This window comes from Crocodylus porosus, unplaced genomic scaffold (genome assembly GCF_001723895.1).
Source record: "Crocodylus porosus isolate Cpor-Errol unplaced genomic scaffold, CroPor_comp1, whole genome shotgun sequence".
Lineage (NCBI taxonomy): Eukaryota > Metazoa > Chordata > Crocodylia > Crocodylidae > Crocodylus > Crocodylus porosus.
Genome location: NW_017728909.1, coordinates 46241018 through 46263768, shown reverse-complemented (window position 1 = coordinate 46263768; position 22751 = coordinate 46241018). Strand labels below are relative to the sequence as shown.

The 22751-nt window shown below is 44.9% G+C and overlaps 1 protein-coding gene across 1 annotated transcript in view; it reads right to left on the bottom strand.

Annotated features, from left to right (window-relative positions):
* Positions 1-22751, bottom strand: part of DMGDH (dimethylglycine dehydrogenase) — an 89183-nt gene that overhangs the window by 34017 nt on the left and 32415 nt on the right. Inside the window, exons 9-13 of the mRNA XM_019531703.1 lie at positions 14834-15003; positions 14531-14684; positions 11586-11751; positions 5359-5489; positions 1668-1885 (exon numbers count right to left, since the gene is read on the bottom strand). Coding sequence (XP_019387248.1) covers positions 1668-1885; positions 5359-5489; positions 11586-11751; positions 14531-14684; positions 14834-15003 — 839 coding nt within the window. The remainder of the gene's footprint in view (positions 1-1667; positions 1886-5358; positions 5490-11585; positions 11752-14530; positions 14685-14833; positions 15004-22751) is intronic.

The window sequence follows — 22751 nt, the reverse complement described above, 5'->3', positions numbered from 1 at the left end:
AGAGCTAAATAATTATCTTATTATACTGAATTCAGTAATAAGACACAGTACATATATTCTTCTTTCCAGCAGAAGCTCCTGAAGGAAGTGTCTTAGAGCACTGGCAGTATTACTGTACTTTAATTTGAAAAACAAACTTTGGGGAAATAAGAGAGATTGATTAGGAGACAATATAAGGGGGACACAAATTATAAAAGTTGGAAAAAACACAAATTTATAAATTAGAAAATTATAAATCTAATGGATCTATGTAAGGAAATATAAAAGAACTGCACATTACAGTAATATGTGCTCAACTGTTACTTCTGTATGTTCCTACAGTGATACATGAACTAAATTGCTGCAACTTTAATCCTGTATCAACAGTAACATGCAGTTATAAGAGTTACATCATAACATTTTATACTAGTACCATCTGATATCAGTGCAATTATAAACATCTGCCTATACCAGGGGTGGGCAATTATGTGGGTCTCAGGGCCACTTAGGGAGTTTCGGTGAGCTGTCATGGGCTGGGTCAGCATCCCCTACCTGTCAGCTCACAAGAGCTCACCAAACTCCCTAAGTGGCTCTGTCCCATGTTCAGCCACGCAGATGGGATGGAGCTGTGTGCAGGCTGGGAGTAGCATCTGGGAGCAGGACTGGTAGGCAGGGCCAGAGCCAGAGCCAGGGCTAGGATTGGGATCATGCGTGATGACAGCCTGGGACTGGGGCCCAGGACAGAGCTGCAATTTGCTCCCCACATGCCCTTGCCCACAGAACCATCACTCATTACCGGGACATGCAGGCAGCAGATCATGGCTCTGTCCCGGGCCCTAGCCCCATACTGCCACCACCCCACAATCCCAATCATTATCCCAACCCTGGCCCCACCCACCTGTCCTGCTCCCAGATTACACTCCCCACCTGCCCACAGCCCCATAGCATCAACCCCGCCATGTTCCCAGTCCGCACAGGTTCTGGAGACCCCGCCTGTCCACTCCATCCAACACCCCCAATGGTGGGTGAGAGGAGATGAACTGGAGTGCCTAGGCACCAAAGCCAGGTCCACTGGAGGTGGAGACTGGCAGCAGCAGATGGAACAAGCCGCCACTGGACGGGCTGCCAGGAAGCAAGTACAGCAGCTATTCCAACCGAGTTCTGCTGAGTACCCAGGTGTGGTGGGACCAGCCACGCATGCCATGGCATGGGTCAGGCAGGGACAAGGGGCCTGCTGCAGGCTGGACAAAATCCCTTGATGGGCTGGATCTGGCTTGCGGGCCATATTTTGCCCACCCCTGGTCTATACCAAGAGAAAGAGGAGGGAAAAAAACAAAATGCTTATCAATTATCCTTACTTTTTCAAGGCATTTTACAGACACTAAGTTATTGGTAAACCAAAAAAAATCTTGACATTTCCACTAACCAAAAAGGTTATCAGAATAGGCCTTTGTTCTGTTAAGAAAAGATATTTACACTTTAGGGGCATTTTATTTGTGGGCAATCTTCTCAAGATTTCATGGTAGCTGACTAGAAAATGTTTGAAAAATCAGTGTAAAAGGGTTTCTCTTATATAGAATTTGATAAATCAATTGCTTATTATATTCCTTTTGCAGTATAATTTTAGTCACACTAGTCAGTTTCCCAGTTGCCATTAATCCTGACCATGTGTTTTGCCTACCTCTTACCTGTATAGGATATCCTAATAGCAGTAACATCAATGTCAGAAAACTTAAAATGCCTGGCCTGAAGAAACTTAAATGCAGCAGCACTAAGGTCCTCAGTAGTCAGTTTCTGGAGGACCTTTCGTGCATATGGTCCTGCTACACCAAGTACTCCCATCTCATCTGTAATATTTTTAATTTCAACATTGTATCCACCTGCCTTTGACTCCTCTTCTATCCACCTGCAAGAGAAGAACAATTTAATTAACTTTTTTATTCCTGATATATATCTGGGAGCAGGACTGGTGGGCAGCGCGCATGCACACACACACACACACACACACACACAGTATTTTTTTCCACGGACAAATCAGATTAATAGAAAAGCAGAACTAAAAGGGACTCCAGGAGGTCATATAGTCCCTGACTACGCTGTTCTAGATGAGTCTTTGTCCAACTTGCTTTTAAAAACTTTGAAAGACGGAGAGTCCACAACAAAACCCCAAAACATACATTTAACCTGCAAGGTAAGTGATCTATGCTAATTGCTATTAAATTTATTTGTTATTGCTATACATAGAGCCCCAGTCAAGGATCAAAGTATCTCATTGCACTAGCTGCTGAACACACAAGGTAGTGAAATCTTTATCCCAAAGAGTTTACTATTTAAGTATCCAATAACTCTAGAAAAGACCCGTGATCTAGAAGTTATAGACATCAAGGATCCACCAAGTGTACCGAACAAAGCTTTAATCTATCAAAGGCCAAATATTTAGGACTTGTTCTGTGGGGAGCAGCTTCAAATCAGCCTGACTGACTCTGAGGTCAGCATATGTAAGAGATCAGAGTGGTTGCTCAGGCATTTCCCAAACAAATTGTGGAAGTGTAGAAGAAAATAGTGTGCTTAAGCAAACAGTAAAATATCTGGGGGTCACTGGCAGACTTATAGTCATTGTAACATATACTTGGAGTGGTTTCAAAAGGGGAAGGGAAGCAGACAGTCAGGAGCACAAAGCAGCTGTTACTTTGCTCTATATACACATTCAAATAATCTGAGAGAAATCTCCCAGGTTTGTTCTCCTGGTAGAAAAACTTACCCACCACAGCATGTACAGATATTCTCTGTCCCAGAAGAGTTTCTCCTGGGGGGGCGGGGATTTAACTCTGTTTGTTTCCAGGTTATTTTCTCTTGGAGGAGCCATTTTTACCTTGGGATTAAAAACCTGAACATCTGTACACTTGTCGTTTCTCATAGGAGAACAGCAACTCTCTCAGGAAAAACTGAATGTGTGTACAAAGCCTCTGTAATTGTTACACATATATGAACCTGCAGCGATAGATCAGCTTAATCACCCCTTCTTTGACCCTGGACAAATCACTGTTAAAGTTGGGATGGCTTTGTTACACTCATGTCACTATGGATTGGTACACACCTAACAGTTACAGCATAACAGATGTTTTATGTTCTTCCTCCCCTTTTGAAGCTGCTCCAAATGTACTGTCATCCATGTTTCTTATTGCCTCTGCTGTTACTTTGTTGAGCCTTTTGTACTTGTTTTTTCCCTAGCTACTGCTATAGCTAGGATAGTAAGTTCTACAACTGCTGCTACTGCTGCTAAGCAGCAATTTACTAAGAGATCCCAATTTTACATTTCTTTCTGTGATATCTTCCAGATCTATAATGAAGTTCTTTATCTGGGGTGCAAACAGTTCCCAAATAACCATAAACTTTGTTCTTTGGAACAGTACAAACTCAGACTTTCCTGTTTTCAAGGCAGTCCCCTCCTCCTCCTTTTTCCTCAGTGGTACATGAAACAACTGTGCTTGGCAGATGGTCAAGGTGGTCTTCATTTTCTGGGCCCTTTATTTTTACTCTTTCCTGTCTGATCCATGAATACTGCAGATCAGAACAGGAAAGAATTTTTTTTCCGACTATAAGGGTCTTCCCAGGAGTCTTGAGGCCTAGAGCCCTCACCAGATCAAATTGTAGAATCACTTTAATAACTGGTGTGAAAAAGGGGTTTGTAGCGGAAACGTTAGCTCAACAATAGAAACAGTTTCGTGTAGGACTAGAGAAGGACAGATTTTAAAAGGGGAAAAGGATGGAGGTGATCAGAGGACTTCATACAGAATTAGGAGATGCTTCATTTATGTCTTGGTTCAATCAAAAACAGCAGCCATGGATTGTTTTTCATGATGCTTGCAAAATATGGATAAAATAGGTAATAGTTAAAATCTTACAGGCTGGTGTCTCATAAGCCTTCTTAGAAAATCTTCAGGAATAGCTGGGGGACCATACAAGGCTCTTGAATTTTTTTCAGCAATAAGTATGTTGGGGCTGGGTGTAAAAGTATTCTCTTTGATTCCAGTTGAGCCGCTTACACAAAAAGACACTATTCACTTTGGGTGAAGGCATCAAATTTAAGTGCTCCATTCTTTAACTATTTTTAGGGATTAATTTTCAGTGAATTGCACATTTTCTTTCCCAGCAGAGATCCCTCTTTTGTTATGTGTGTTTAGCCAGAATTAATGCAACTGACTTTGTTTGTAATGCACATACTGAAAGAATCAGTTTAATACACTCTTGCAATGTATTTCTGCCTTTTTTTCCTCCTTGAATGTTCTTTCTTTCAGTACCAAGGAAGCATATAGCACTGCCCTAATATCAAGAAGACAAAACTAGTAGCATCAGAATCTGAACAAATGAACAAGTAGCACCAGTAGCATTGGCTTTAAAGGTCACTAATTCTTTGTGCCATTTTATTTTTTGTACAAGCCAAAATACTCAAAAGAATACACCCATTGTCTGTCAACATACAATTCAGAATAAGGCAAACAATACAAACAGGTAATCAACATCTACTTATATTAAATAGTACAGGATTGCTGGACAGTTAGCTACACCTCTACTTTAATTCCCCTATACAACTGCTTATATTTCAGGGTTCAACTGAACTAAAGAGTAAAATGCAGACCCCTATGATATCAAAGATTGCACCTATGTGTATGAAGAAAAAAACAAAGTACAGTAAGGTGCAAGTGGCTAGAGACTTAGCATGGAAAGCAACTGTCCATCTGCCCTACAGGAAATTAAAACTAACCCAAGGGAGGGGTAAATAGCTGCAATTTAGCTTTCATTTACCATAGGAGAAGAGCAAGTAGACAGGTGCTATGAAGCAGCTGCCCCGTTTTAATTCTTAACTTTGTTTATTTGTCTACATGCTGTAGGTACTTATTTACTTTGGCTCAAGTACTAGTGTCCTTAGAAAGGGACTCATATGAACTTCAAAGTTTTGCCTGAGTAATTATTGAGTAAGGGCTTCAGGATTTGCTTGTTAGGACAGCTACACAAACAAGCTACCACAAGGTAAGCAAGGACAGCGATTTACAGTGAATTGCCTGTTCTCTAGTAATTGCCTGGATACATGCTTCCCCCTCACCCTCAGCTTAACTCACAGTGAAAGAGGAAAAATGACCACAGGTTTGCTTTCGTTTACTATGGAGTAGAAATGTGCTCATGAGCAATTTTCACACAGTAGCTGATGCACAGTAAATCCCTGCCTTTTCTTACTTCATGGAACCTGATTATGTACCCATGCCCATAGTGTAAAAACTTGAGTGGGGTTGTACATGAAAAGCAAGGGCTTTTTGGTGAGATCTTGTATTTCTGATATGACTGTCTAAGAGTACGTAGCGTATAAAAAGATGGACTTACCTCAGATCATGGAGTTCTGACCCAGAGCCAGTGATAAGCATGAACTCCCCTGGATATAGCTGAGAGACTGTTAACTCAGCATAAACTTTGCCTGTTGGTGTTAGCATGTGATTTATATTTGTGGTTCCCACCTACATAATAGAATTTATAATTATTTCAGGTGCAAAATATACACTTGAGTCTGTTGATACTTTATAATGGCCCTCTTTTATGAATGAGTTTATGTTTTATGCATTCTCTTGCCAAAGTTCTGTATCTCTGTGCTTGAATCAATATTTTTGGTGTGGATATGCTTTTATGGATAAAAACATCAGCACTTAAGTTGGGCCCACATGTGAAAGAACAGGGGGTATCCATGCCCATCTTTTCTTTGTTCATTTTTGTAGGTACAGTTTATCTCCCATGTTTCAGTCTGCTCTCCCAAGAATGATCAGTCAGCTAGCTGCCCAGATTTCAGATAATAAATGACAGATGTAAAAATATCAATGAAGTTACTGTTCTTTTGGAGAACAGCCATTTTGCTAGTTATATAGCATTGATAGTGTTTGCAAAATATTACAAATTCTGTAATTAAATATTCAAGGTCTGATTCCAGTTCTACTCACGCGACTTTCGTTCTAGTATAACTTTACTGCCTTTACAGAATTCCACCTGATTTAGGCAAGTGGCCTCAGAATTATGCTCCATGTGAGGGCTGTCCAGCTTATTTGGCCCCGTAGTTTGGATTCAGCCCATAGGACTTCTTGTGGGCTGGATGACTTGCATCTGGTGGTAGGGTGGTGGCTTACTGGTGCGGTTGCCAATGGTGCTGTGTTGTTGCAGCTCCAGAACCCGGAGTGAACACTGCCACCACTCACCCCTGATCTTTTCTTCAGTTGCTGATTAGAGGCTCCAGTGGTGGCTGGAGACCCTGAATTCAGTGGTGGGTAAGAGAATAGGGGGACAAGTAGCAGCAGAGTCCAAACCCTGAGTTCTGGAGCTGCATCAATTCAGTGGCTCTAGCAGCTGTGCAGGCAGTAATTAAATCCCTTGTGAGCTGTATGCAGCTTTCAGACCACCACTTAGACAAGGGGCGGGCAATTATTTTGGGCAGAGGGCCGCTTATTGAGTTTTGGCAAGCCATTGAGGGCCACATGACAGGCAGCCAGGAGCAGATAAATATTAATTTTCTAAATTTTTTAGGGGCCCTGTGTGCCGGATAGAATGGCCTGGAGAGTTGCATCCAGCCCGCGGGTCACATTTTGCCCACTGTGCCTATGTGGTTAAATAAACAACTTTTGTGGTTACTAGATATTTACCAATAGGCTTTTGAGTTGTTCAATCTGTTCAATCATTCTTCTTTTTCTTCCTATTGGTAATACTGAAGCATCTGGAGAAAAGACACTGGCTTTGTCTTCACAGAGTGTTAACCTCAGTGTTGCAGGGGGTGTGATGTCCCCTGGTGGCTGTGTGGCTCCTGCATATGGCTCTGTCTCTAATGTACCCCTCCCCTGAATGCCCATGTGCCCCATCTTGTTCTTAAAGAAGGTTGGGTAAGGGAGGCTGCCCACAAGCCTGAGAGTGAGCCGTAGTGCATTCTAGTCTGTCCTGGACTCCACCCATCTCACTTCAGCCCTTAAGTTCAATATGCCCTCTTGGCCTGTCTGTGCCCCTGCACAGTGCCTGTAACCTTAAGGACTAGTTGCTTCTGTGCCCCTACAGGGCACCTGTAGCCTAGTGGCTAAGTGTGTGGCTCCACCCTTCCCTACACGACACCCCATGCCTCACAGTTCCTGTATCATCCTTCACTGTGTAGGAATCTCCTCCTCCTGCTCTCACTGTGCCTTTTAGCCCAGGCCTATGGTATTGGGGTCCCTAACCCTATCAGTTTCTGGTGGTGGTCCCTCTTGGACTTTTGGTCCCTCCTAGGGCCTGGCTCCACTCCAGGCTCCCCTACTCTGGCAGTCCCCGACTGGTCCCTCTTGAACCTTTAGCCTCTCCTGGCCCCACTCTCAGGCCAGTTGAGACCTCCAAGCTCCCTGGCCAAACTTGCCCCCTGGACTCGGTTTCCAGCAGTGGCCCCTCCTGAACCTCTGACTCTGCTCCAGGCCAGTTGAGATCACCAGGCACCTTGGCCCTGGCAGCTTCTGGCTATAGCCGCTCTGCTAAGCTTGTAGACCCTCTGGTCCTGCTATTATCCCATATCTGGGCCACCAGCTCTCTGAGTAGGTCTTGACCCAGCCCTCAGCAGGTCTTGAAGCTAAACCACTGGTGGAACTTAAATCAAAACCATCTCGGCCCTCTGGCAGACCCCCAAATCCTTGCTGGGTTTAACATAAAATAAAGGTTATCTGTCAGCACCAATGAGCCTCTCTGCTCCACACAACTCTCCTTTGTTCCCAGGCCTGCAAAGTTGCTTCCTTCCAGTTCCACTGTCAATTCAGGAATCCTGTGCTCTGCAGCCAGGAGCTCCTCATGGCTTTCAAGGCTGGAGTGCCTGTCTGGCTCCAGCTCAGGGATTATATGGCACAAGCCTGGCCTTCTTCCAGTCAAGCGAGCCCCTAATCAGTCCCTCTCACCACCTGCAAGCTGCCTCTCAGGCTGCTTGCCCTCTCAAAGGGACACGTATACCATCTGCCTTCTCACACTCAGGCTCAACCTTAGTTTTTCCCATATCACAGTACAAATTCAAACATCTACATACCACTCAGTATCACATGGTGAGGCAGCCACCACACTGACTGTAGGGCAGATCCCATGGTAGCCTTTAATGCTTGTTGCTACTATGAGTTTAATGTAGTAAAGGCATTCAGACAAATGCATCCACAATAATCCAGACTGTCTCAAATTCTTTCCCATAAATCCATGGGGCACACATTCTCAGATGCTGTCTTCCCATTTACCCATGCCCTAACCCTTGACTGGAAATGATCAAGCTTCAGCACTTTGTTTAGGTTTAACCATTTCTTGTGTTTGGAAAAAACAGCTACTAATTAGAGATGCACTGATATATCAGTCCATATCATACTGACAGTGATAAAAGGAAAGTTGGCATTAATCAGCAATCAGCTTTTTTTTGGCAGATGTAGCCAATAATGTCACCAATAAGTGCCACGTGCATTGCACACTTGCAGCATGCACGCAGCCAGGAATGCAGCCTAGCAGCTTGGAGAGTAGTCTCCTGCCAAGAAGTCTGGGGGTGGGGGGGAGGGCAGATCAAGGCCTCCATGGTGAGGGAGGGAGTGGGGTTGGGGCTCGGGAAGGGGCAGGCACTGCCCAGCTGGGCCAGGGCGGGGAAGGGGATGGAGCCACAGGTAGCTCATCCCAGAGTGTGCAGAGGGGTACAGGTGGGAGGCAGCTCCTGGTGGCTGTGTGCACCCCCAGGGGAGGCATGGGGCCATGTGGCCCCTGCATTTGTGTGTGGGGTGAAGGCAAGCTGCCCACTGTGGGCTAGGGGCCAGGGGCTGTGCTGGCCTTTTCCTGGCAGTGGGGCTGGGGCTGTGCTCTAGGTGGGCAGGGGCAGAGTGGACAGTGGTGCTGGAAGAGGGGCTATAACCCACCCCGTAGCGTCCCCTCCCAGCACCACTGCCATCCTGAGTGCAGCCCCAACCCAGCTCCGCCCCCACTGGGAAGAGGCCGGCACAGCCCCTGGCCCTAAGCCCACAGTGGGCAGCCCACCCTCATTCCATGCACAAACAAAACTGCAAACCAGCACTTTAATAGAAATGTAATCCATTCATCCACTGCAAAGGTTAAAAGCGTTCGAAATATCCAAGTTAGAATCATGCAAAGGAGCAACTCTATTTTGCCTAAAATCAGAGTTGCACAGATACCCTATGGGTTGACTGTTCTTAGGAGGAATAAGGTACCAGCTTGCCCACACTGAAATAAGCCAGACATATAGAACATTCTGCCTCTCATATAGACAAACAGGGGTACATAACAGCCTGCACAGCTATGGAGTAGTAATCTTTACTGTAATTACAGTTACTTGCTTCAACTAGGGATATAGGATGAGTATATGTGTCCCCTTAATCACACATACACAGCTTGGACACCTTGTCCATTCATATCCACAATTATTTCAGGTATATTTCTAATTTGACAAGCCTAGGTGATGTCTAGGTGATTAACTGCCCTGCAAACCTTAATGATCAGTATGGCAAGGTAGATATTTTAGCCCTAAACAGCTTGCCAGTGAATATGTAGTAGTCTAGGGTTGCCAGTTTCCACAGGGTAAGAACAACATGCTTCTGAAATGTTTTAGCTCCCTCATCTGGCTTCTCTGCCCTTTACATGCCAAGAGGAGCTCTTCATGGATGTCTCATGTGAAGGTTCAGGGGCCAGTCCTGGTCACCCCATGTTTCCATCACAAACAAGGATCTCAGCAGCATGGCACAGTGGTGATAGTGTGTGTAAAAGGTGTCTCATGAAAATCAGCATTAACTTGGCTCATATTTTCATGAACCAAGTTATGGAAGTATGAACCAGTACCTGTTGCTGCATTACTCCTAACAATGATCTGTTGCTACTCAATCTTCTCCAACCCCAAAAGAGCCTCTGAAACTTCATTAAAGTCTGCAGACAGCTCCTTCTGCAGATGCACAAAAAAAGAAAAACTGACTCCATAAAAAACAGCAGCTCTTAGTCTGGATAATAAGGAAAGGACGTTTCCAAACTTCTCCATGTAACATTGCTACCACATCAGCTTGGTTACTGTCAGGAAGTAACTTTTGCAGTCCTACACAATTTCCTTCTGCAATGCTAAGAATGAACAGACAGCTTGCCTCATACCAAACCTGTGAAGTGATGCAGTGAGATGTGATGCTACATATCTCTGGATATTAGTCCAGGCAGTGGTATTGTTTGTTATGGCCACATATGCTGTCAGTAGAGATGCAAGATATGGCTAAGAGGTGTTAAGATCCCTAGGGTGGTTACACATTCAGGAAGACCAGGCCACTGAATAGATATTGCTTGGTGCAATGCCTCACCATGCAATCAGTTGATAGGCTCCTCCGCTAGGGATTCCTTTCTTTTTCCTATATATGAATGGATTTGGACTGGAAAAGATCATACAAATGACCAAATTTGAGGACAAAAAGGGACTGTGGGGACTTTGGCCTTCCTTGGTAGCATGGGATACAGTCCTTTCTCTAAGCTCATCTAAACATATGTAAACTAATTACTTCTCTGTTATTGCAGTGGCAGGGCAGTAGTGGTGCCTTCATGACTCCTGCTTTTACCTGTGGCATGCTATAGGGCAGGGATGTCCAAATTCCCTGTGGCTGGGAGGGCCACACACCATACCATCCATATCCTATGGGGTTGAACCCCCAGGAATTCCTCCCTTGCCACGTGGATAGCACCAGTGGGGCACAGTTCTCTCTGGGATCCCATGCCCCTGCCATCACCACGTAGGATGCATGTGCAGCCTCCTGCCCCCTGCTATATGTGCCACATGGCTAGCATGTTGCCTCTGCTGTGAGGGCAGTGCCACCAGCATGTGTCAGCCCCACAGCCTTCTTCTGCAACATGGCTATGGAAGAAGTAATTGCAGGTGCCTGCAAACCATATGCTAGCCCCTTATGCCCTACATGCAGTCTGTGGGTCATCAGTTGGACAGCACTGTTTTAGGGTGTTCTTGGCATTTTGTATATTGTTCCTTTTCTTTCTGGGTTAGTGTCTGAAGTGGTGTTTTGGGGTATTTTTTCAATTACGATCTACAAATTCATGGGACTATCCTCAATGGCCCAAAAAGCTCCTTCTAGCCCAGTGTTCCTAAATGCTACGAATCTGCAGCCCTTTCTGGAGCAAGGGATCACGTGCCTCCAAATATAAACAAAATCCTGGGCTCCACAAGGACTACCCTGTTAGTGCCTCTCTCTTCTTTAAAGGGAGAGAGCTCCACTTACGACTGTTAAGTGTAGCAGCACTGCCCTGAGAACCTTGGACAACAGTATTTTGAGCTATTTTAACATGGCTAAAGAAATTCCAAGTGAGAATTTAGGCCCTCTTCATATAAAGACTTCTGTCAAAGGGTTGTTGACAACTCAGTTAAATCAACATAACCTCCATTGTGCAAGCTGCAGTTTAGCAAAAGTATTCCCAGGGGACTTCTGATGGGTGATTTTTCCCTTAAGATTTCTATGTGAAGAAATAAAGGTATAGTTGCATCATTTCCATTTGTGAAACTGATCCAGTATGCCCGAGTCCTGGGTTAATAAACTTATCACAATTCTGTTTACCTTTGGAATGACGTTTGCAAACAGATGATCCAGCAGTTTAACAGAATCTTTGCCTCTGATTTTAAACTTGCCAAATGGTGACAGGTCAATCACACCCACTTTTTCCACAACCTGATGATACTCACGGCCCACAGGCTCAAACCAGTTTGTGCGTTGAAAACTGGGTCTAAAGCAGAAAAGTTTAGAAGCATGAAATACAGGATACATATATATTTGAACACCTACAATCATGCCATTGTGATCTCTTCAGTTAACTATATTGTTCAAATGATCTGTTTTGAAAATCATTCATAACAGATAACCTTTTAATTTTAAGTAGCTTATCCATTGTTTTTCCTTACTGTAACAATGGATTCATTATTAAATAATTTAACATCAAAATAAAATATAAGTGAATGTTTATCAGGAAAATCACAACCAACCCTTTTAATGCATAAACTACCTTATTTACCCGACTCCAGGAGAAGGTTAGTTCCCCCATTCAACATGAGGAAAAAACTCACCCATCTTAGATTTGAGTACAAGTATGGTGGGGGGGTAGGGAGGAGGGGCAGGGCCACAGTCAGGAGTGTCAGCAACTACCGGCCCCTTCTCCCCATCCCCCACCCCAACATACTGTTCCCCTTTCCCCCCACGTACTGTAAGGCTCAGCTTCGGCTCCAGCTCCTTTCCCCCCCAGGCACAGAACACATGCCTGGCCACACAGCTGTGGCAGCTCTGGCTCAGGGATGCTGGTGCATGGCTGGGCAGGCATCAGAGCTTGCATGTATTCCATACCCAAGAGGGAATGAAGCAGGAGCCAGAGGCTGCTGGGAACAGAAACTTCAGGGGAGCAAAGGCTGCAGGGAGGGGAGGGAGCAGAGACTGTGGGGAGCAGATGAGGGCAGAGGCTGAGAGGAACAGAAGCTGCAAAGGGGGCAGGTGGCAAGGGCACAGGCACCATGGGCTAAAGTGGTGGGGGCCACCTGCTCCCTGAGCCACCTCTCCCCAGCCACTGCTTTCCCCACTGCAGTGATAGGAGACAATGAATTTAAGGCAACCCTCCAATAATTAGATTCTATACATGGAAAATGGTAATAAATTTATAACTTTCCCAAATACACACACACACACACACACACACACACACACACACACACACACACACACACACACACACCTTAGTCTGTCAGACTGTCCATTGCACTCTAACTGGTTGTCTCGGCAAACAATCAGAGTGCTCCAAAAGCGTTCTGGACAAGAGGCGGTGACGGAGTGCGACCATGACAGAGGGGATGGAGTTGGGTGGAGGGTGAACCCAGCAGCGCTAGCCTCACCCATCGCCCCCCCGGCCCCGCTCCCTGGAAGTGGTGGCACAGGGTGCTGGCTGAGGGGATGGCAAGGTAATCTCCCCCCCTCCCCCCCCCCACACACACTCCTTGGAGCCAGTGCTGGCATGAGGGGAAGGGAAACAGGGTTAGGCTTGCCATGATGTGGGGGAGGAGGCCCAGACCTGAACTGCCAGCGGGGAATGGGTTCAGGCCTGAAGCAATTAGGGGGGAGGCATATGAGGACGGGGGGAGGAGGTGCAGGGCCAGAGGCTGGGCTCTGTCCCCACCACCACCCCCCCTCAATCTTGACAGGTGATTTGCGTGCGTGCGCATGTGTGTGTGTGTGTGCATGTGCATGTGCGTTAGTCTAATTATGGGGGGGTCATCTTAAATTCAATGTTGTCTTGAATTTGGGTAAATATGATACATACACACACACAAATATATAAATTAAATTTGCAGAAAATATCTGAACATTAAAAATAACAGAAACAGCTTTTACTGCTTGTAAAAGTAAGAGCTTTGCTAAGAGCAAGAGTTTTCACACTGTGCTAAAAGCAAAAGTTTTGCATGCTGATTCCACAGGAGGCTGGTGAAGCAGCACATAGCCTCCTGCTCTGTGAGTGTGACCAAGCCATGAACCTAGATAGCAGTATATTGTGATACAGTGGAATGTGGTAAACGCGCTGTTGGATCACAACTCATCCCCATTTTCCTAGCTTGAGATAACATTGTTTACTTCAGACTATATAAGCTGTATATTCTTGGGTTACTATGGGTTCCTCCACTCTGGCAAGAGTCCTGACTTGTGCGGAGCCCCAGCGCAGGCTATCACATCCCCAGGATTGAGACACTCCAGGGCCAGGAGAACCATGCAGGGTAGTGGCTGCTACCTAAGGCCAATGTGAGGTGACTGTCCTCTCTGCTCTGTTCTATCGCCTGCCTCTGCGAGTATCCTTAAATAAAGCTTTGTAAGGGTGAAAACAACGATGAGTATGTCTTTTGTTCAAGCACAGGGAATCTGCTGAACCCAGGAGTTCATTCTAAGACACTGCTTCAATTTGTAACCATGAGGAAACCTACAGCTGGCCTTCTTGTTGAATCATTTATTATGGGTTTGATTATTAAAGCCTTTAGTTTGCTGATCCACCAGGACTCCTTACTTCTTTCCTGAACTTTGTTCAAATTGCTATTCCACTGGTGGAGGGGAAGACAAGGTTACTTGCCTGACATTCCCCACTGTAAGCAAGTATGCAGGTTGGAATAGAGAGGAAGAACCCATTTCTCTTGCTCACTCAGGTTTAGATTAGGGGAGTAAACTGATCCATGAAAGGGTTAGATGATTTAATCCCCTTTAGATCAAGTCCAGAGCAAAGGAAGATATGTGACTGAAACACTATTGGTTCTCTGGTTGGTAAAGTTACAGTGTATCTTGATGTGCACGCTTGAGAATGTGCACACCTTCAGAAACAGATTTAAAGGAAAGAAAATTAAAATCACACATTTTAAACATGGAGGAAGACTTATTTCATAGCCTTTCTCTAGATAACCTGAGTGGTAAGTATCAATCCTAACCCAATCAACTTGCTTTCAGGACAACTGACCAAGAAAAAAAAAAAGCAATCTTTCACTGACTTGTATCCAATCTCATCTCCTGGTTTGTAGAACCAATGTGGCTGCTCCCATCCTGCATGGAAGCCCATTGAACATTTGGATTTAAGCACTTCATAAAGCCCACTGGCTCGCTCTGTAGGCCTCCCAGCAAACCTTTCTTCTTTAGGATAACCAACTGGAAAAATAGTAAGACAAGAGACATGCTAAATATCATGCATCAAGAAAGTAAACCATGAAAAAGGAGTCATAAATTTCACATCTAGATTACCTAGGTGCAAAGCTATATTTTTAAAATATGAAAAATACTTTAAATTATCTTCTTACTAATGTTGTTAAATCCATAAGATTCTCTTGCTTTGATTGCTGTATATTCTGTGGTGGTCCATTTTCCGTAACGATTCGGATCCAATTCTATTAGATCAAAAGGAGGCTCCCCATTGAAGATCCAATCACTGAGATACTTTCCGATACCACCAGCATGGATAATGCCATATCTTTAAAAGAGAAAAATCCTCTGGTACTGAATCATCCAAAATAACTGTTACTAACACATAGAGTGTTACAAATTATAGTTAAACTATTTCATAGTTTCATGGATGTTAGGGGCTGGAAGAGACCTTACAGATCAGTGTTTGGTTATTCAAATCCACTGGCATTCCTGAAGAAAATTTCCTCTTCCACATGCTCAAAAGGTAGTAAGTATGATTGCTAACAGATGGCAATCATAGTTCCTGGAAAAGGAAGCTTCCTTCTATCCTAAAGTTTAGAACAATGTCATAAAAGTTTCATCACCTTTCCCTGAGAAAAAGAAAACTCACCAGTAAACACTACAGTAAGTTCTCAAACTGCTGATTTTCAGAAAACAAAGTGCTGGACATGAGATTACTTTTTCCTAACAAATACGCAACCCTGAATGCAAACTATGGTGGCAATTCAGGTTAATTTAGGAACAAAAAATTCAGGGGACAACAATAGCAAGAATACTCTAGCCTAGACCAGTTCCCAATAAAGTTTGAACATCCAAAACTAAATACTACCCTGCATCCCAGTTCCATTCAAAACAGGGGACCATGAATGGATAGCAATAAGAAACTACCAGGAAACTACTCTGTAATAGCTCCAAAATTAAGAAATAACAATTCTTCCTCACTTGTTATATCTTCTCTCTTTCCTAATATGCCTACTACACTTGTAGGAAGCGGTTGGTTCTGCCACATGTATGCCCACAGAGAGTCCCTTTCCACTACAGGAATTGTCTGCTGGCTGCTTACTGCCAAAATCCAATCCCTTTGTGGCACATGTGTGGTGCAAAAGGTCAGCTCATAAGGGACAGTCTGACATAGTATAATTTATACAGAAACTACATTAAAAGAATATTGTATGGTCAAGCATGCAGAAGTTAGGAAATGCCAGAATTAGGCTTTCTTGTAACCTAAGCTCTGTCCCCTACTGTTTTTAGAATGGTTAGACCCATTTAAAAGTGACATTTTTGTCCTGTGGGAAATTCCATAAATTTGGAATCTGGTTTCATTCTGAATCAGGATAAAGTACTGAAACTTTCAAACTGTTATCAAAACAAACCTATTCAGCTTTAGTTAAAGTTTTTAAAAATATTTCAGAGTATGCCATTTTGATAAGGCCTATACATTTTATCTTGACCTGTATGTTGTGTCTTAATTTTTAAGAGGATGAACCGGAGCGGTATTATGAAGGAAACTTGTCTATGGGATTCCTGCATCATTTGTTTCAGAAGCTGAAGGGTGCACGATAAAAAAAGAATGAGATTGCAGGGAGATAAAGTATGGTCTCTTGGTGAGATGAGGTTGAACACTACCTGGACAAATGGATTCTATATCTATTCCTGCCAGCAAGTCTTAATATGTTGCTAAGCAAGTCACTTACTCTAAAATTTTTTAAAGGCTGTCACCAATCACATGTTCCTCAGTTTCTTTGCATCTGAGTTGAAACACTGGAATCTGATTTACAGGAGGGTTCAGCACTGACATCAACAGCTAAGTCAGTGGGAAACTCTCTCACATCTCAGGGATGTTGTAAAAATGAATTCATTCTTATTTGTGAAGTACTGAGGTGAGTAATAAAGAAAAACCCAGGAAGAAATTAATAATTTTGTCATAAAATCAGGATTAGATTAGCATTCAGTAAATAAGGCCTAGGGCCTGAGAGGAAACAGTGAAATTTGAACAAAATATTGAACTGCTGCTTATCTGCTGAGTGCCAGACATTCTGCACACAGAATAAAGCAGATGTGATGTGGGAAAAAAAACAGGATATGATAATGCAATCATAATGCACATGCACAATGGAGCTCATTAAAGTTACACAGCTAACCTTCATTCTTGCAGTTCCTAACTCTGGAGTGCTTGACTTTATAACATTAATATTGCTTTTGTAATACAGTGGGTTTTGTGCATAGAATCTTGGTTTTTTTTAAACAAACTGAAAAATGCAAAGTCATTCATGTGGCATGATTCTGACAGAAACCTTAAGATCGATTGTACGGGCCTGTGTCACTAGGGCTAATATTTTATGGGCTCACTCATACTAGCAGTAAGTGTAATGTGCCCTAGACCTGGGGTGGCAAAGGCCCCCTCCAGCTGACACTTGGCCCCTACCTTGTTACTCCATGCAGCCTCTCAGAGTCCCACCCTATCTCGTCTGCCATGCCTTGATGTTATTATTTCAGAGGGCGGCTGCCCCTGGAGGGCAAATGGGGTTTGGGGTGATAGGTCCTTGTCTGGGCTGAGGCACCCTAGCCTTGACCCATTTTACTCTGGCTGTGTCCATCCCCCTGGGGTCCACTCTATCAGGACCCCGGGCCTGAGCTCCAGGCCCCTTGGCCCCAGTCTCACCCTCTGTGGGCTCTGAGCCCCCTGATCCCTGGTCTTGCCTTCTGTGGGCTCTAGGTTTGGATCCCTTTAGTCCTTGCTGCCAGGTACTCAGTCCTGTTACACACTACAGTTCTGCTTCCAAAATGTGCTTCTGCTCCACACAGGCCACTGGGCTTCAGGCCCTAGAAGTGCTCTGTGCTGGGTGCCCCTGCAGCACCTTAGTGGTCTCCAATTGTCCCCTTACAGCCATATCCAGTCCTCCAGCCAAAATGCCAACCAAAATATTCCCATTAGGGTTAATCTCACCCCATGGTAGCATTAAAACAAAGGCTCAAGACACTTACCTTTTGCTGCTCAGAGTGCAGGGTTTCTTCCAGCCCTCCTGTGGCACAGAGTCTTTCCTCTATAGGTAGGGTGACCATAATAATAATTGGAGGGAAATCCAGGATGGGGGGGAGTCATGGGGTGGGGCCAGGCAGGACAACATGGTACATACACACGTGTACCCCCACCAGGGTGGATAAAAATCAATGGCTTGGGAGGGTAATTTTTTTTTTATTTAAATAAGATTTAGTTGTAATTTTCTTTTTTTGCGAAAATGCTTTTTTTAAAAAAAAATAAATAAAACAAACCTATACAAAGATAGCTTTAATTTAAGATATGTTAAAGCTCAAAGATATTGCACCCGTCAGGCCTCGATCATACAGTCCCTCGCCACCCGGCCCTGGGATTTGATGATAACCTTTCGCTCCATCCCTCAAAGGTATGGGGCCACGGTCTCCTACCTCGGGTGGTCTTCTCCCCTCCTAATCCCTCCTGCCATGACTTTGATGCTATCTCAGTGGTGGAGGGGTCTGACCGTCTGGCTACCCCAGGCCAAGGCATGATGTTCTTCGCGAGGCTCCAACCTCCCCTGTACCTCGCCCTATACCCAGCCTCGACGGCATGCTTCTGTTGTTGTCACCGGCCATCCCCCTCTATATGTGGGGTCTCCCTGGTTCCTGCTGGAGTCAGGATGAGGGCTAAGTAAACCTAAGCCCCTAACTCTTGAGCCCTTAGTAGCCCTGTCTCACTTTTACTCCGGTGTCCAGGGTAAAATAACATTTAACAATTAACACAACAAAAGGAAAAGAGACTGGCACCACAACTGTTTGCCCCTTCTCAATACTCTCTAGATCACTACCCTGGAGCACCTAGTAGTGGCGTGCTCCCCTTCACCAACTACCCCCCTAGTGCTACCTCCCTCAGCCCGAGGTGTATTCTCACACGTGTCCACCCTAAATGTCCCTCAGCAAAGGAACCTTCCCTCGATGGGCTCCCACCTGGGTCCTCTGTCTCGGACATGAGGGTCTTAACTGGCCCCTTGATTGGCTACCTCTTTCCCCAACGATCCGCCGGCCCCAGTCTCCGTTGATGAGGTCCCTCCTGTAGGCTCTCTTCATGTCCTAAAGGTTATATATAGCTGGGATACCTGGGTCCTTCTCAGTCCAGCGACAGCATCTCTACATGGGAGCAGCTCCGGACCCTTTTCTGTCCTGTGGGCAGCGTTCCCCAGTTCCCCTACCTCCTCGGTGAGTCCAGGGTTCCTCTTTCGGTGCTCTTTCACCACCTCTCCTCCCCTGCTGCCTTGTCTCCCCTTCTTATGCTTCCGGGCCGGCTCTCCTCCCCCTTTTTCCCCAGCTGCTTCCACTTTAAAAAAACCGCGGCTAATGAGCTGCGTGGGTCCCGCCGCCGCTGCCACTTCCAGCTCCACCGCGGTTCCTGCAGCCAGTAAGATGTTTTTGTTCATTCCTCCTTTCTTCTCATTCTCCCTGGGGTGTATTGTCCCCCAGGGCCCCCCTTTAGCCCTTCGGGGTATATATCTTCCCCTTGCCCCGGGACAGATATCATCATGGAAAATGGATTAGAACTTCAAATTATATACTATTTAAGATAATATGTTCATGTAACCTTTTTAGAAAAGTTTTATAAACAGGTCACAACAGACCATAGTCTATATTAGGGGCCCAATCTTATGGGTTTCCCAGAGGCTCCTCTATAGATTAGTAAAGATTAAAGAAACATTAGTTTCTTTAAAATTAGTAAAGATTATAGCAAACAACAGGAATGCACTTTTTGTATAAAACAGTGTTTAAATTGAGGCTTTCTGACTAGTGATTTAAATCATATCCACCCTGACACACAGCCACACACCCACTGTCCCACACACACACACTCACATACACAGTCCCAACTCTGTAGGTCCCAAAAGCAGGACTGGACAATGAACCCATGACTCCCCCATCTCCCCCCATACTACTGAACAAGTGACTCTGCTCAAGCCCAGCAGAGTCTAGACCAGAGAGCAGCCCATTGGCTGGGCTCCCTGGAGAAAACTGCAGCAAAAGTCCCAGACTGGCCTGAACCCACCCACATGTACCAGGAGCTGGGGATGCGCAGGCAGATTCCTACCAATCCAAGACTTTTGCTTCAATTTTTTCCAACAGCCAGAATGCTGAGGCAGCCTCCAAAATCTGGGACTGTCGCAGTCAATCTGGGACACATGGTCAGCCTATCTATAAGCAGCTCGGACTGGCTCCTTCCTGGAGCTCTGCCTCCTTTGTCTGCTTCAGTCAGACTGCACTCTCTGGGTCAGGCCCTGGGCTTATAAGTCCTGCCCTGAGTCACTTGACCCTTCACTTCTGCCACAAGCTTGTCAATCACTGCCTGCACCTGGGATGGGCGGCATTTTTAAGATCCATTTGTCCTTTTAAGTCTGTTCCAGGGGCTGGGGCCAGCTAGCTGCCTCTCTCCTTCAGTAATGGGATAGGTGCCTTCAGTAATAGGACAGGATACAATAAGGATATATAAAAGCTAGGCATCATTCTGTGGACCAGCACTACATAGGAATGAGACACTTTGCTAATGAGTTTCACAGATATTTCCTGACAGCTGAGGGATTGTGTGATTCAGGCCCAACTCTTTCCCATCACTGGGGTTCCTTGTCTCAGTGCCATTTGCCTCACCTAGTCATTCCCATTCTCCACTCCAAACTTCTCACTTCAGTCCCAGTCTCCTTGCTCATTTACTCTAAGCCCCAGTCTCCTAGCTCTAGTCTTTTTGGTCAGGTAGTCCCAATTTTTCTGCAACTCCCAATTCTAATTCCTCTCACTGGTGTCCAGCCCCATTTCCTCCCACCTCATCCTAAGGTTATCTACTCTTCAGTCCATCTTTTGTCTCTTCAGCATTCAAATCAGGCAGCTTCTTCTACATGGCCCAAATTTCAGCAGCAGAGTGCATGGGGGGGAGCAGAATCCCTGTTTAAGTCTGGGTGCACAGACAAGGTGTTGCTTGCAGTGATCCAGAACTACAACTTTGGGCAGAGTTCTGCTCAGTTCTAGGCTGCAGCATGCCCAGCATGGACAGGATCTTTAGTAAGTAGTGACCATGTATAAACATTCATTTCTAGCAGTGGACAATTTCCATCACTAGAAATGATTCTGGGAAAGGGAGCAGTGCAGATGTTCAGTCTACAACTGCCCTTTTTCCCCTTCTTCTTGTGCCTTCACAAGACCAGATTGATCATGGTTTGGGGAAAGTGTGGACTGTTCACTTTCTTGTGAAGACTGGAGCAGTGGGACAAAATCCCATGCTCATTTCTCACACCAGAAATTCCAGTGTGAGAACCAGGCAGGGTGCTGTGTGCTCAACTCAGCTCCCAGTGACTGGGCCTCTGGTGTGAGAAGCGGGGAGATGTTTTGCCACACTACCCTGGAGAGAACCGCCCCGAGCCTGGTTCCTGGTCCTGCTAGCTGGGCAGCACAGATGGCAAGGGGAAGCCTATGGGGCTAGAAAATGGGCATTGGGAGGCTCCCTTAGCTTAAAGAGCTCCACTAGCTTTTAAATCACTTCCCCTGCTGTCCACCTGGGTAGTACACAAGTAAAGGAGAAGCCAGAGGGGGCCATCAAAGTCCCTGACCTCTTCCTGAAACCAGGTACTGCATGGTTTGGGGAAGAGACAAGGAGCAGTAGCTGCTGCTCCCATCCAAAACTAGTTTGGGAGAGGAGTAGCTAGGCAATGCCCCCAGCCTCCTTCTCACTCTGGGGATCCTGGTATGACAGAAGGCTCCCCTCCCTGTCTATGGGAAGGACTGGAACAGCTGCCTCTTTCACCTTTTCCAGACCAGGGTGACCCAGTCTCAGAAAGACCCAGGAGCCTTTCCCCATGGCTCCATTCCATTTAGTTCCTACAAGGAGTTAAGGCTAGGAAAAGTGTATAAACATTCATTCTTCTAGGAGAAATTCTTCTGGGATTGACTTCCACCTGGTGCGAAGCAACTTAATTTTCTCCTGGAATTACTATTTTTGGTCTGGGAGAAAGACCATGAACATTTGTACACTTCTGGTTTCTACCGAGAAAACAGCAGAATATCTGTACATGGCCTCAGTTGTAAAGATGTAGAAAATCTCCACTGAGCATATTCAGGCTGCACGTTTTCAAAAGCTTGTAGCTTGGCTAACTTTGGGTGGATGGCAAAAGGCAAATCCCTAGTACAAATGTTAAGTTCCTACTTCAAACCTGCGGGCACAAGAATTTTTCAAAGGAAAGGTCAACACAAATTTTAAAATGGGCCAAATACATTTTCCCTAGTCTAATTCTTAGAAATGACTGAGCTGTTTTAACTGAAATCAGCATGTGGTTGTATAGCAAATTTAGCCCAAGAGTCTAACATTTTTCAAAGTTATAAGTAGCTGAAAATGGGTAAGTATTGAACAGCTTTAATACATAGTACTACCAGATTTACCTACAATCATTACCAGTATTAACTTGTTTTCACATTAAAGCGCTTACCTTGTTTTTGTGACAAACAAATAATAATAATAGAGGGAAAAACTGCAAACCAAATAACTCTACTCAGACCCAAGTCACAATACCCTGACTTATTAACAGTGAGATAGAGACTGACAGTGTACACAAAAGATTACAACACTAATCTGCTTTTTCCATGACATAGAAATGGAGAATGGAGCATCAATGACCCTGAAGAACAGATAAGGGGGTCCAATGTGAGACTCTTATAAATTACATAATTCAATCTTATTTCTCAATAATGAAAGATTTAAAAAAAATACTGTATTTTTTTAAAAAATGTAAACTTATAATGGGAATAAAGCCCTTTTCAGTGGTCATTCTCCAGTCCAGTATGGATCCATATCCTGCTCCCACTGAAGTCAATAGAAGTTTTATCATTTTATGTTGAGAGAGGTAGGACGCGTTGGGAAATTTGGTTGTCACACCAGACAGCAAAGCTAACATGTTTAACAATTTCTTTGCCTATGTCTTCCTAAGTAGGGACCAGAACAGCCACCTCCCTGCTGGGCCCCCACTCGGGCCCCGGGGGAGGCACACCTGG